At 29.7% G+C, this 13,110-nt stretch overlaps 1 protein-coding gene across 2 annotated transcripts; it reads right to left on the bottom strand.

The window, feature by feature from the left end:
• Nucleotides 1-1,291: 1,291 nt before the first annotated feature.
• On the bottom strand, nt 1,292-6,169 carry LOC145190532 (MKI67 FHA domain-interacting nucleolar phosphoprotein-like). 2 transcript variants are annotated; one of them, XM_090091350.1, is made up of 6 exons: nt 5,947-6,169; nt 3,760-3,894; nt 3,532-3,640; nt 1,910-2,016; nt 1,538-1,648; nt 1,292-1,436 (listed from the first exon to the last, which is right to left on the bottom strand). In XM_090091350.1, exons 1-6 carry the CDS (start codon nt 6,040-6,042, stop codon nt 1,326-1,328), a joined length of 669 nt encoding a protein of 222 aa, XP_089947476.1. In that variant the 5' UTR covers nt 6,043-6,169; the 3' UTR covers nt 1,292-1,325. The 2 variants fall into 2 exon arrangements, 1 of the variants encoding a protein (XP_089947476.1); XR_016453619.1 differs by lacking the exons at nt 1,292-1,436; nt 1,538-1,648 and having other exon boundaries at nt 1,910-2,858; nt 3,090-3,640.
• Between the last annotated feature and the right edge of the window lie 6,941 nt (nt 6,170-13,110).

A 13,110-nucleotide genomic window follows, 5' to 3' on the forward strand; every position in this document is an offset into this window, starting at 1 on the left:
ACAGCACTAAGTGAATTATGTACTCTTTGGTGCCTAATAGACGTCAAAAATTTTCCACCCAGGACATTCTTATTCCAACCCCCCCCCCCCCCCCCCCGGCTATTAAATTTTAGAAAAAATTCCATCCAAGACAAGACAATTTTTTAGAAAAAATTTTTTTTTCACTACTTATTTACGTTACGTAATATCATTCATTCAAAAAACTTTGTTTTAAAAGAAAGAACGTACTATTTTCTTTTTCCTATCGTTACGTCATTATTCATTAAAAAGGAAAATGAAACTAGTATTATTTTCAAGCTACATCTAAAAAAATGAAATCAGCTCTTTACGAGGCTCGAAAAAGCGTCAAGAAACGAATGAAAGAGGCTCATGATAATACCGATGTTGAGCAAGAGGACGAGGGTAACATATTTGATATTTTACAAATTATGTAAAGAGAGAAACTTATTTGAACTGGACTTCTATTGATATTTCTTCTTTGGACTTAAGTACTTCTTTATTATATATTTACTTGTTTTCAGACACTAATATATATGTTAATAATTAACAATAACATTACTTAGTTATTGCTATAAGTATTTTAAAAAACTCGAAATTTTCCAACCCCCCCTCCCCCGCTTATTCCAGCCCCCCTGCTTATTAAGTTTTAGTGATATTTCCAAACCTCCCCCCCCCCCCTTCTATTAGGCACCAAAGAGTAAAAAGTGTAAAATGTAAAGAGCGATTACACGTCGGTTTGTTAATATAAAAACTAAATAAACAATTGAAACTCAGCATTTAGAGGGACAACCTAAGAAAAGTACTTCTCATACTGATTGTAAAATTATTCGGTACGTCAAGAAGAATTCATTTGCTAGTGCCACAGACGTTTGGAGACTTTTTAAAACAAATATATAACTGCTCTGTTGGTTCTTTTATTATTATTATTCTTTTTATTTGTTGATATCTTCATTATCATTGTTAAGCCAGCTATTCATAATATCTGCTTGTTTTTGGTAGGAAAAAAAAGGAAAGATTTAGCTTTTCTTTTTTTTTTTCTCATTGTTAAATAGTTACAGAATGAATTTTTCCTTGTTACATCATTAACCTGTAGACAGTATTGACGTCACCCTGGAGGGGATTTCAGCCCAGGAGGGTAATTAAAACGCTCCTGATATTTTTAAGTACGGCCGTTGGAAGTAATACCAAATTTAATTGCATCAAAAGAGCACTTCTTTTTTGTTACAGAAAAAAAGCCAGGTATGCCTACGATAACTATTGGGGATATCAGGTTGATTAAAAAACATCCTTGTGATAGAAACTAAAATTTATTCAAAAAAGAACAATTAAGGGCCTTTTTTCGTTCTCTTTTTCTTGCCAGCTTTTGCGGTTACAATCTCTTTAGATGTTGATTTTGTGATTTTCTTTAACTTAAGCTTTTTTGTATTTGATCCCGCCTAAAATGTAATGTAAAAATGTATCATATATGATATTTTATATAAAATAAGCAAAACAGCATATAAAAAGAAGCTCAATGAATTTCTGTTACTCGGCTTACATATCCTGGGAATTCATAATTTATTCCACAAGCCAACATCTTCTTTCTTTTTATATTATCTCTTTTCGTCAGTCTTTTTAATGATTTTTCTATAGCTTCTTTTGTTTTGAACTAAAATTACAACTTTGATGTTATGAAAATTAAAATAACAATTTGGATTGAGAAAAAAAAGCAATAAACAACATGATGAGAGTAGCTGTTATCAGTTTGGCATTAAGGGTATATTAATGAGATTTTAATCTGCCAACTTTACAAGAAGATTGGTTCTTTGAGCACATGAAAACACATAAGAAAGCTTCCAGTCCTTTTTTCAAAACATAACGCTGGAGTATTTATCAGCAGTTTCAACTCAAACACTAAAGAAAATTGTACCTTATTATGCAAATTTCTCGCTCGCTTTGCTTTGTTCAACCACACAAACTTTTTATTAGCACCTTTCCATATATTTGGATGTAACTTATCATCAGGTACAAATTCACCTGTCAAAAGAAAGGAAAAAACTGGTTTGATAGAAGCTTAGGCAAATTTTGCCGTTTAAACAGCGAGGCGCGATGTAACTTATTTTACCTGACTTACAGTTTGAGAAAACAAAATCTTTTTGAGTAGATTTTGTTCATTTTAATGATTTTTTTTTGTTCATTTTAATGTTCATTTTAGTAAAAAAAACTTCAACAAAGATCCGGTTTTAGTTTTGGTGGTCAGACTATTACTTCCAAATAACATTTTTAAACTCAGTAAATGGGTGTTTCTTAAATAGAATCTATGTAATATACACATATTTTAGTTAATTTCCAGTCTAACTTGAACCATTAAACATAATAGTGAGGTTATGAACCTCACTATTATGTTTAATGATTCCAAACTAAACCTTTAAACTTTGATTAAACTGTAATACGATTTTTGCCTTTGGTTTCTAAGTGATAAATTTTAAGTTTATGAAAAAATTGTGGAATAACAGCAACATTAACCAGAAACGTTGCTTTTGTGAACACAACTTACAGAAGTTTCATATTTATAGAGAAGAAACAGGCTAGTTTTATCTTTTTCACTCATAATCAGAAATAGAACAGCACTGGCATCACATATATACAAAGAAAGTCGAAATTACTCTGATGGATAGTTTTTCTATTTTTGAAGCAAAACTACTCCAAGCTGCTCTTTCTGTTGTTCTCTTCAGCTTCTTGGCAAGTTCATTATTAAAAGCAGTTCCATTTCACAATGTTCTTCCCTACACAGAACTCAGCCAATTGTAGTCAATCCCTTTTATGATAAAGTACCTCAATGTCACAACTATCCAACAAATCTTTTATAAAAATTACTTCTAGAAATCATGCATAATATTTTGATAATGCTTAAAATTCAGTAACTTTTTCTTGCAAATTTACAATTCAATATACTCATTATAGGTATATCATTTAGTGCATCATTTGTTTGCATCAGTTGATTTAATTACACAAGATTTGTATTTAATTATGAGTTGCAAAGTAAAAAGATTCAATTATGAGCTATCAAGTCAAATATCTTATAATTATTACAGCTTGATTTTCAGAACTAAATTTTTCTGCAAAGAATTTCCATTTTCAAGTCCAGCCACATTAAAAACAAAAGCCTCAGTTATATTTTCTATATTTTTTAATACCAATCCACTAAACCAATGTAATTGTAAAATGTGATATTATTTGTACTAATGCTAAGATTACACATACCCCAATGGAACTAATAAATCATAGTAATTGTGAATTTACAATTATTTGAAACACTATGCAAATCAGAAAGAAGTAATTTACTTTCACCTCAAAAATTTGGTTTTTGAATACCTCTTATTTAATAGAACCAAGACAGAAAGTAGGGCTCACCATAAAGGTATTATAAGGTTACCATAAAGCGATATATGCTTAAGATAAAGGATATGCAGCAAACCAATCTTTTGATTTTCAAGTAAAGAAAATCTTGCTACTTACAAAATTATAAAAAGAGTTACAACAAAAACCTACATTTCAGCAACTTATCAAACATTAAGTAATTATTCATTGCCTCTGCTGCAATTTTAGCCACATCATCATTAGCAAATTGCACATAACCGTAACCTTTATGACCACCAGTCTAAATTAATTTGAAAAGAGTTTTAAAAAACTAATCATTTAAAATTTTAATAAATAACATAAATTATCTTTTAAAAGTTTAAAACATATGCATGTTTTTATTATATTTACTTCACTAACCTTTTTGCTTCGAGCAAGACGAACCTTATTTACAACACCGAACTGCGTGAAAAACTTTCGAATTTCATCTTCAAAAAATCCATGTGGAATGTGGCCAATATAAATTGTTCCAGTTGGAATAATACCATGTGCAGTCTTCAAAGTAAAGATTTAAAATGTTTAATGAAAAAAATACATTTCATTGATCACAAGTTTGAATCTTATGTATGTGTACAAGTTTCAATAAAAAAATAATTGTCAACATAAAAAGTTCCTGTATAAAAAAAGTAGCTAAAATTGATAACTGTTTAGTGTTTAAAGAAATATTAAGAATGTTAGGCTCTTTGTAAATCTGTTATTGCTTTTATGTAATGAGCATTAAGCAATTTTCTTTGAAAAATAGAAATTTCTTTAAAAGCAGTGATTTGTGTTAAATACACTATAAAAATTGTTAAAACTATTAATTTTTAAACCTTTCTATTTTCTCACCTCTATTTTTCATAACTGGTTTACAGAGAGTGGGGATTTTATTCAGCAATTATCAAAGTTCTCAACAATCATTATTTAGGAGTTGGGCAGACTTATCTTACCATTCTATCCTACTCATTACAAAATATTTAATTTGGGTTCAGATTGAAAAAAAACAGGGAGTTGTGGTGAGCAAACCCCTGATTTTTTTAATTTTTATCATTCATTGAGCAGAAAAATTGTCTTAGTAAACTCTGCAGAGCTTCAAGGTGTTTAGGATCATTACCATGTCGGATTTTATAGTTCCACCCAAGAATATCCTGTCCAGATTGAAAGATTGGTAATTTTTCAGAGAATCCCAATATTTTCTTTCTTCGTTATTTTATCAATTTAAAGAACATTACCAAATGAATTGTCACCAAGCAATCCTACACCATCACAGAAACACCACAATTAGTCATCTATAAAGTGTTTTGTAAAATACACTCTCCCTAGTTTTAGATTTCTTAAGTTATTGTTGCATATTATTTTTCACAGCTTTTTCAGTTCAATCAAAATTTGGCAGTTACTTGCACCATTTTCATAGCAGAATATTATTAATAACAATATTTTAACTCATGTTTTCTTTGCAAAAGCTTAAAGCCAACTAAAAATACTAATTAAATTTTTTTTTTTTTTTAACACAATAGAAAAAGGGGTTTAATTAGCCACCTACTCAATATAATGAAAAAAAATAAGTTTTACTGATTTCATATGTCCTGGGAAATTTTTTATCACTCTCAAGGAAAATCTGTAAATATTGCTATTCTCTCTATAATATATGTATATAAAGACATAGAATTTAAATAAGAATAATATAAAAACAATTTTGTAATATGTATTAGTATATATATAAACCAAGGAATAGAAAAAGACGTCAAGTACTTATGAACAGTAGTTTGAAAGTTATATAAATTTTTTTTTTGAATTTTATTCATAAGTTTAAAACTGATTCATTTAGCTGTTTTGCAAGAGTAAAAGAAAAAAAAAAAAAAGTGGTATAGTTCTTAGCCCTTTTTGTTAGTTTAAATTCTTATTGAGAGAATGTTGCACAAAACAAGATTTTAGAAAAGATTCCAAAATCTTGTTTGAAGCAACATTATTATATTAAAATCTTAGACTGTAAACTTTAATTAAACATTAATGGGCAGCTCTTGTGAGTTTAAACTTTTAATTAGATTTGTTGACTTGAATATCAATATGTCATTTTGTTTCCATTGATAGAAACCTTGTTTTGTAAAACACAATAGTAAAAAAAAAAAAAGAGAGAAAGAAATAAAGATAATGACATACTATGTGAAACCAATGATTCAAAACAGGAAAAGTTTTTGAAAACCAGAGTAAATAAAAATAAATATAAAAATGTTGATTGAAAATTAGTCATTAACATCAAGTAGATAATTGCAAAACCAAAGAAAAAAACAGAACAATTTTTTTTTTTTATAAACTGGATACCATATCTGGGCAGACCTCTTAGAACTCCAGAATTTGAGCAATTAAATGTTTTTAACATACCTAAATTTTTATACAATGAAATGTACTGCATTCTGTCCGTCTATTAGCAATAGTAAGGAGGTTGTTAAAAAATAGCTAGTAACATTTTTCAAGCTGAGATGATGTTTTGTTATAGTTTTGATTAAAAATCTCAATATAAGCTCATTAAAAATAGCACTTACAGATTTTTGACATTTAAAGACTTACGTTTACTTCAGCGATTTTCTTATCAAATTCTGCTTGATGATCACAACTTAATTCCAGATTTTCACTAGATGGAGACATAAGGTTTTTTGGTGCCATATTTAATGTGCACCAATTAAACAATATCAAATTAATACCCCATTCACACCAAAAATAAAACTTGTTTTAATCGTGTTTAAATAACAGAATTACACGAAGTTAAAAGTTGCGCTTTCTTTAACACCTACATACATTAACACCGACACACTTTATTACCTTAAATACATTAACACGTTAATTGCATCTTGAAGACGATATTCCCGACATTTTTGACTTTAGTTGATCAACCAAGTTTTTAGCTGACATCCAACTTAATTGGTCTGGAAGGATCAATGATATCTATTAACTAGATGTCTAACTTGCGCTTCCGCAGTGAAGCAAATTTTTTGCCAACCAGGTTTGTTTTGCCAGACTGAAATGACCCAATGATAAATCAAAGCAAAACAAAACTGAAGTATTGCCAGTTTAAATAAAATGGATACTGGCATTAAAAACTTTAAAAACTTGCTTCACTTTTTCTTACGGAATTTTTGTGAAGTTAGACATCTAGATAATATATGCAATTGGGAAGGATTAACTTGTAAAACGGGTAAAGATAGGCAAAACGACATCTTGACTCGACTTGAAGATTTATGATATATTTGAACTAAAATGTGGCATTTAAAAAAAAAAAAAAAGTTTGAATATTGTAAAAAATATCGTTATTATACCGATAAATATCGGTATTCTCGTTATTTTTATGTATTCCGATAAACCGATAAAAAAAAGCCGATAATATCGTTTCAACCGATAAGTTATCGTTTGGTTATCGGTTCAAACGATAACTAAACCGATATTATCGTTTCATAGACAAACTCATATCGTTTGATATCGTTATCGCTTCATTCGTTATCGGTTCAAAATATTAACGATACGCAGACCCTTAGTTTTTACGCAAAACTGCGTAATTGGATTACTTTCCATCGTAAAAATACGCGACCGATGGTCAAAATAAAGTACGGTAATTTATCGGAAAAACCTTTACGAGGTTTCTCGAGGTATAATGTAATTCGATGATTTATCACGAGATTTCACTGTAAATACGAAGTATTTCTAATAATACGAGGTATTTGATTAAATTTCGATGGTAATCTATAGAAAGAGTAAATTAACTGTAAAAGCCGATTTAGATTTTCGTAAATTCCCTCCGCAATTAAACATTCCATCGGAAATTAATTGGAAATTAATTTCCGAATGACGAAAAACTAGTAAAGCTGTAAAAGCTGTAATTTGATTAAAGTTTTTATATTTAGTTCCTACAAATCTACTAGGGATAACACATTTACTTACTTTAATGTTAAAAATTTACTTTTAAACAAATATTACTTTACATAACTTAGATTAATTGATCAAATATATTTACATTAAAAAGTAATTCATTTTTTAAAAAGTAGCATTGTAAAATAATATATTACATGTAAAAAATACTCACATAAAGTTAATTTTAAAAATGCGTAACTTTTACTTGTTAAAGTAATTTATTACTACTGGTAAAAGTAATTAACATAAAAAATGTAATTTACTTTTTCTTTGTTTATGTAAATCAATTTAAAAGTAAGTCATGTGAAAGTAACTTACTTTAAAAAGTAATTTAGATTTTACCTATACAAATACTTTACATCGAAATGTAATTTACTTTTTATATGTAAAAGTAAATTGTTTTTGAAAGTAATCTTACGTAGGGGAACATGGGGCAAGATGACGAACGTTTTGAAAAGCACTTATATCTTATTCAATAACTGTTCCAATAAGTAAAACTTTATCAAAAAGTGGGAAAAAAATTATTATACATCACATATGTATAAAAAAAACCCATATAAAAATTAAAAATAGCCTGGAAAAAATTCATTAACCAAAGTTACCTCAAACTATCATCTTGCCCCGTATGCGGGGCAAGATGGCGGCTTTAAAAAAAGTAAATTCCATCATACCATTACCTTCTCAAATAACACGATACTATAAATTCTAGTTAATAAGATATGTAATACAAACGGTTATGTAATTTTTTCAACAATTAAACTATATATTTATATAGAGCTATGCAAAAAAAAGTCTACTAATCAGTTCATAGCAAATTCCAACACAACAATATAAAGCAAATGTCAAACAAAACATTTTAATGCATAATAAAGCAATGTAATAATGTCTAAGCTACACAAAAGTTATTACAGTAAAGGTTTATGGTAAAACATGTACTTTTGCGAAAGGACAAACGAGTCATCTTGCCCCGTTCATCTTACCCCTAGGCTACTTAATCTTTAAAATGACTCAGAACTCTACATAAATAAGTTATCATAGCTTAATACTACTTGTATGGCTTCCAAATTGAACAAACTGAATGAGAAATTTTTGCTTACCTTTGGCTGGTGATGTAATGATGAAATAAATCAAATACAAGTGGGTAAATTTTTTTTTTCCTTAATATAGGAAAAACCTTTTTAATAACTATCTTTGATTCCGAAAATAATATTTATAAAAAAAAGCATAAATAAATCTAGTAGATGTAATCTACTTCCCTCTTAGCTACAGTCAGATTTCATATTTAGTTGAGTTTTGAAGATAACAATATAATTTCATCTTGCCTCATTCGTCATCTTACCCCATGTTCCCCTAAATATAATCAGTCGATAAAAAAAAAATAAAAAAGCAATAAAATAAATTTTTAAAAATTATACAGTAAAAACGGTAGCAGGAAAAAAGAACAATAATAAAATGATACTATACTAAAGCGTATCAAAGTATATAAAAGAACTATTTCGGAATTTTTTCCAGGGTGATTTTTTCCTGATGCCGTTTGAATTCCATACGTTCCACAGTGGGCCAGTGACTGGACAAAAGTATAAAAACCAAAGTCAGAATTTTAATGTCATAATGGTTTTAATCAATTATATAGATATTATAAAACAGTTTAAAACTGTTTATATACACTTAAAATTTTAATGGATATACAAATGATGTGGTTGAAGTAGACGCAAATGTAAATTAGAAAAAAAAAATTATAAAGAGAAAAATGTTGTTTAAAAAATCGATGGAAATAAATAACATTTACATAAAATATTGCGCTTTTTAAAATATTATATTATAACTCTATATATTATCTGGATTTTAAAAGTTGTTTGACTCAAATTGGTATGTAATTAACAAATTTGCAGCTACTTTAAACAAGCTTATTATTTTATATTTTATTGTATGACTTTTGTTTTTATTTGACAAAGTATTTTTTTTTATTGCTACATCTTGCTTTTATACTTAGATATTTTGAAGCTTCTATATGTTTCCTTTAATAATTTCATAAATATGGCTGCCACTAGGTGCCACCTTGGTTTTCTTTCACATTTGAACATCTCTTTCCTAACAAAAAATCTGTAATTGCGCTCAAAAATTTTTATTTGCACAAAATTTTAAAAAACGCGGAAAACATATAATACGATCTTACTCATGCTAATCGTAGTACTGAACAATAATATATATATATATATATATATATATATATATATATATATATATATATATATATATATATATATATATATATATATATATATATATATCGTAATTCAAATTTAGTTCTTGTTAATTTAGCGCTTGTCAAACCAAATGGATTTAGTAATCTACTTTAATTGGTTTGGTTGGGGTTACTCATTTTAGATGTTGAACTGCTGTTTTTATTTAGGCTTAATGAGTGTCACAAGAAACGAAATTCACCAGTTTATCAGACTCAACAGTCTGTCAATACATAAAAAAGAAGACAGTATACTTGTATACAACTTTATTAAAGAACATGATTTGAAGTTTCAAGGCAAAAAGTTTGAGAGTCAATTTCATTTATTTATTTCTGAATATGGTAAAAGATGGACTCGAAGTAAACGAACCGATGCAAAGTTTATTAGGAAGAATTCAGCTTGGCTTGAAAATGATTTTAATACCACATTAATGAAGGAGAGTAAAAATAAACAACTCGGCAGACTTACATTACCATTTGAAGATTCGTCTTCAAAAACAAAGAAAAGAAAAGTTGCAACTTTGTCAGCTTCAAATTCTTGTGAGCTGTTGTTTGCTAGTGGCACACACCTGTGGAAAGAAGGTAGAAGAAAAGATGCTCAGATAGCAATAAAGTTGGCTAATAACAAAGATGCTGAACTAGATCATTCTGATAATACATCTGAAGAAGCGTTGGCTCTTTTGTTAGATAATGAGATGAGCAAATCTCAGTATCAGCGCTTAAGAAACAATGCGAAAAGCAAAAAAAGTAATTTATATCCACCATACAATGATGTACGTGAAGCAAAAGAGAGGTGTTTGCCTAGTCGTGAATCATGGACAGCAACAGATTACTCTGCAGGCATCAATTTCCAAGCATTGGTAGATCATACTGTTCTGCGGCTGTTGGAAGTACAACATGATGTTATCAATTCGTTTGTTTTTGATAGGCTAGTTCTGCGCTCAAAGGTAGGTTTTGATGGGTCAACTGGGCAAAACATTTATACACAAGTTACTGATGAGCTGGAAAACAGAAGCTTTGTCCAAGAAGCAAGTTTGTTTCTTACCTGCTTTGTACCACTTGAATTGACAGGATTCTCTGGTGAAGTGGAGAAGATTGTTTGGAGAAATCCACATCCGTCATCAACATTGTACTGCCGAATTGTGCGGTTTAGGTTTGTAAAGGAGACAACTGATGTAATGAATGCAGAGCATCAATTTCTTGAAAATGCTATTGGAAACTTAACTACAACTGCTGTGCCTAAGTATGAAAACTTAACTGTTCTTCACAAAGTTGATGTTACTATGATAGATGGAAAAGTAGCCACTGCATTATCTACAGTTACTAATTCAAGTCAGTGCTGCTCAGTTTGTGGTTCAATACCAACTCAAATGAACCAACTTAATATTGTTTGCAATTTGCCATTAACTCCAACCGGATTGAAGTATGGTTTGTCAACACTTCATGCATGGATTCGTAGCATGGAGTGTTTGTTAAAAGTCGGCTACAAAGCTGAAGTGAAGAAATGGGCATCAAGGTCAGATGCAGACAAAGAAAAAGTTAAAGCTAAAAAGAATTTAATTCAATCTCGGTTCAGAAATGAAGTTGGGCTGGTGATTGATATCCCCAGGTCTGGTGGTTCTGGATCATCAAATAATGGCAATACTGCCCGACGCTTCTTCAGAAATGCTGAACAAACAGCAGCAATTATTAATGTTGATGTGCATTTAATTAAAAGGATATATATTTTGTGTTTGGTACTTTGTCATCTGGTTTTATGATTGATGCCGATAAATTAAAAGACTATTGCTTAGAAACAGCACAGCTTTTTATAAAACTTTATCCCTGGTACTATATGCCACAGAGCTTGCACAAAATCTTGATACATGGGTGGCAGGTTGTTGATGAGATGGTGTTGCCAATTGGGATGATGAGTGAAGAGGCCTTAGAAGCACGAAATAAAGACTTTAAAAAATTCCGTGAATTTTTTTCAAGGAATTGTTCGCGTTTAAAGACAAACGAAGACCTTTTACGGCGCTTTATGTGCTCATCCGATCCAGTAATCAGTGCTTTACGATCACCTAAGCACCCTAAAAAAGAAAATTTTCCATATGGTGTTGTGCAACTCTTAAAAGAAAGCCATTCTTTTATTTTGTAATTTCGCCTGAATTATGTTGTACATAATTATTTTGTATTTTTAAATATGTAGACCTACCACTTACTAAGCTTGTACTACTTGTAGTATACATTGTCAAAGATTTTCGGTGATTGTGAATGCATGGGTACAATAACACCCATACAAATTTGAAAAGTAATGTAGAAGCTTGTAAAATCTGCTAATTAGAAAAACTAATTAACTAAGCTAGAATATAATTATTTTACAGGAAACCAAGTTTATCTAGCAACGAGTAATAGCACGTGTAATAACACTAGTTAATATGACACGTGTAATAACACATATTAAACTGAAAAAAGATTTGCTTTCTGCGAGCGAGGATCAAAGGGAGGATTTCATAATAAAACACGTGCTAAATAGTGTACTTAGCACAAATAAAACATATACAACTAATAAAATTTAGCTGTTGCTAAGTAAAATTAGGTATCCATAGCAACTAAATAAAAAATATATTTACTTTTTTAAAAAGCGTGACCTCATATTGGTACTTATGTAAAATTTGGTGAACATAGCACTTGTAAAAATATCTTAAAAAAAAACTATGTTTTTGGTACCCAAAATTAGGTATCCATAGCAACGAATTACAAAAATAACACCTTCATAAGAAGCGCAGACATCATATTATTACTCATCCTAATTTTAGTCAATATAGCCCTAATATTAAATTAGTTATGAATTTTGTCCAGTAAAAGTGAATTCTGGCCCACTGTGCGTTCTGGACATTTTCGAAAAGATAATTCTTCCAACCTAAGATTAGTAAAATGTTCCCATGCTCGGCCATGAGTAAAATTTTTTTTTTAAACGGGTTGGCTCTAAGAATGGCTTTCATAGTAAATAAGATACTGTTCCTGCGCTAGGAATGGTTTTAATTGCCAATATGAGCATGGTCCGGAGTCGATTATTGATGTTTTTAAGGTGGGCAGGAAAGAAATATTTTGTTTGATCAATCAACCAATCAACATGGTTGTAACTCAGTTGGGGAAAGTTCTAGAGCATTTAATGACGTTGTGGATTTAATAGTTTTAATAGTTTTTACCAGTGAAAACCAAAGAATTGTAAACATGTGTTTGCAGTTATTTATGACGGTTTTTAAAGGATATTTTAGGAAAAGTACAGAGTATAAATGAAGGAAACAATTTGTAAAAGAGAGTTTTAGTTAGGAGAGAGAAGACTATTGCTATTTATTGATTTGTTGGTTGCGAGAAAAAACTACAATGGTTGTTCAACTCATTTGGGATTACTTCACCATTGATGAGGATTCTATTGAATGGATTGACAAAAAGAGTGGTAAGAGGAAGAATTATGATGCCTAATGTATTCTGTGTCCAGGCATCAGAATATCACTCAAATGTACCCATGGAAGCACTACTGGAATCAGAGGACATTTAGAGTAAGTATTTAAAATAATACATCGCATTTTGTTAAGAAACAG

Source organism: Hydra viridissima, unplaced genomic scaffold (assembly GCF_058129835.1).
Source record: "Hydra viridissima isolate aposymbiotic clone 2 unplaced genomic scaffold, HvirCarnegie_v1 scaffold_6, whole genome shotgun sequence".
NCBI classification, from domain to species: Eukaryota; Metazoa; Cnidaria; class Hydrozoa; order Anthoathecata; family Hydridae; genus Hydra; species Hydra viridissima.

What these genes read in the sequence shown, in the direction of transcription:
- LOC145190532 (XM_090091350.1), bottom strand. Translation starts at nt 6,042, where the DNA reads ATGGCACCAAAAAACCTTATGTCTCCATCTAGTGAAAATCTGGAATTA. An exon ending in GTCTTGCTCGAAGCAAAAAG is followed by an intron (nt 3,641 to 3,759) that starts GTTAGTGAAGTA and finishes AAATTAATTTAG; the next exon opens with ACTGGTGGTCATAAAGGTTA. An exon ending in ATTATGAATTCCCAGGATAT is followed by an intron (nt 1,437 to 1,537) that starts GTAAGCCGAGTA and finishes ATTACATTTTAG; the next exon opens with GCGGGATCAAATACAAAAAA.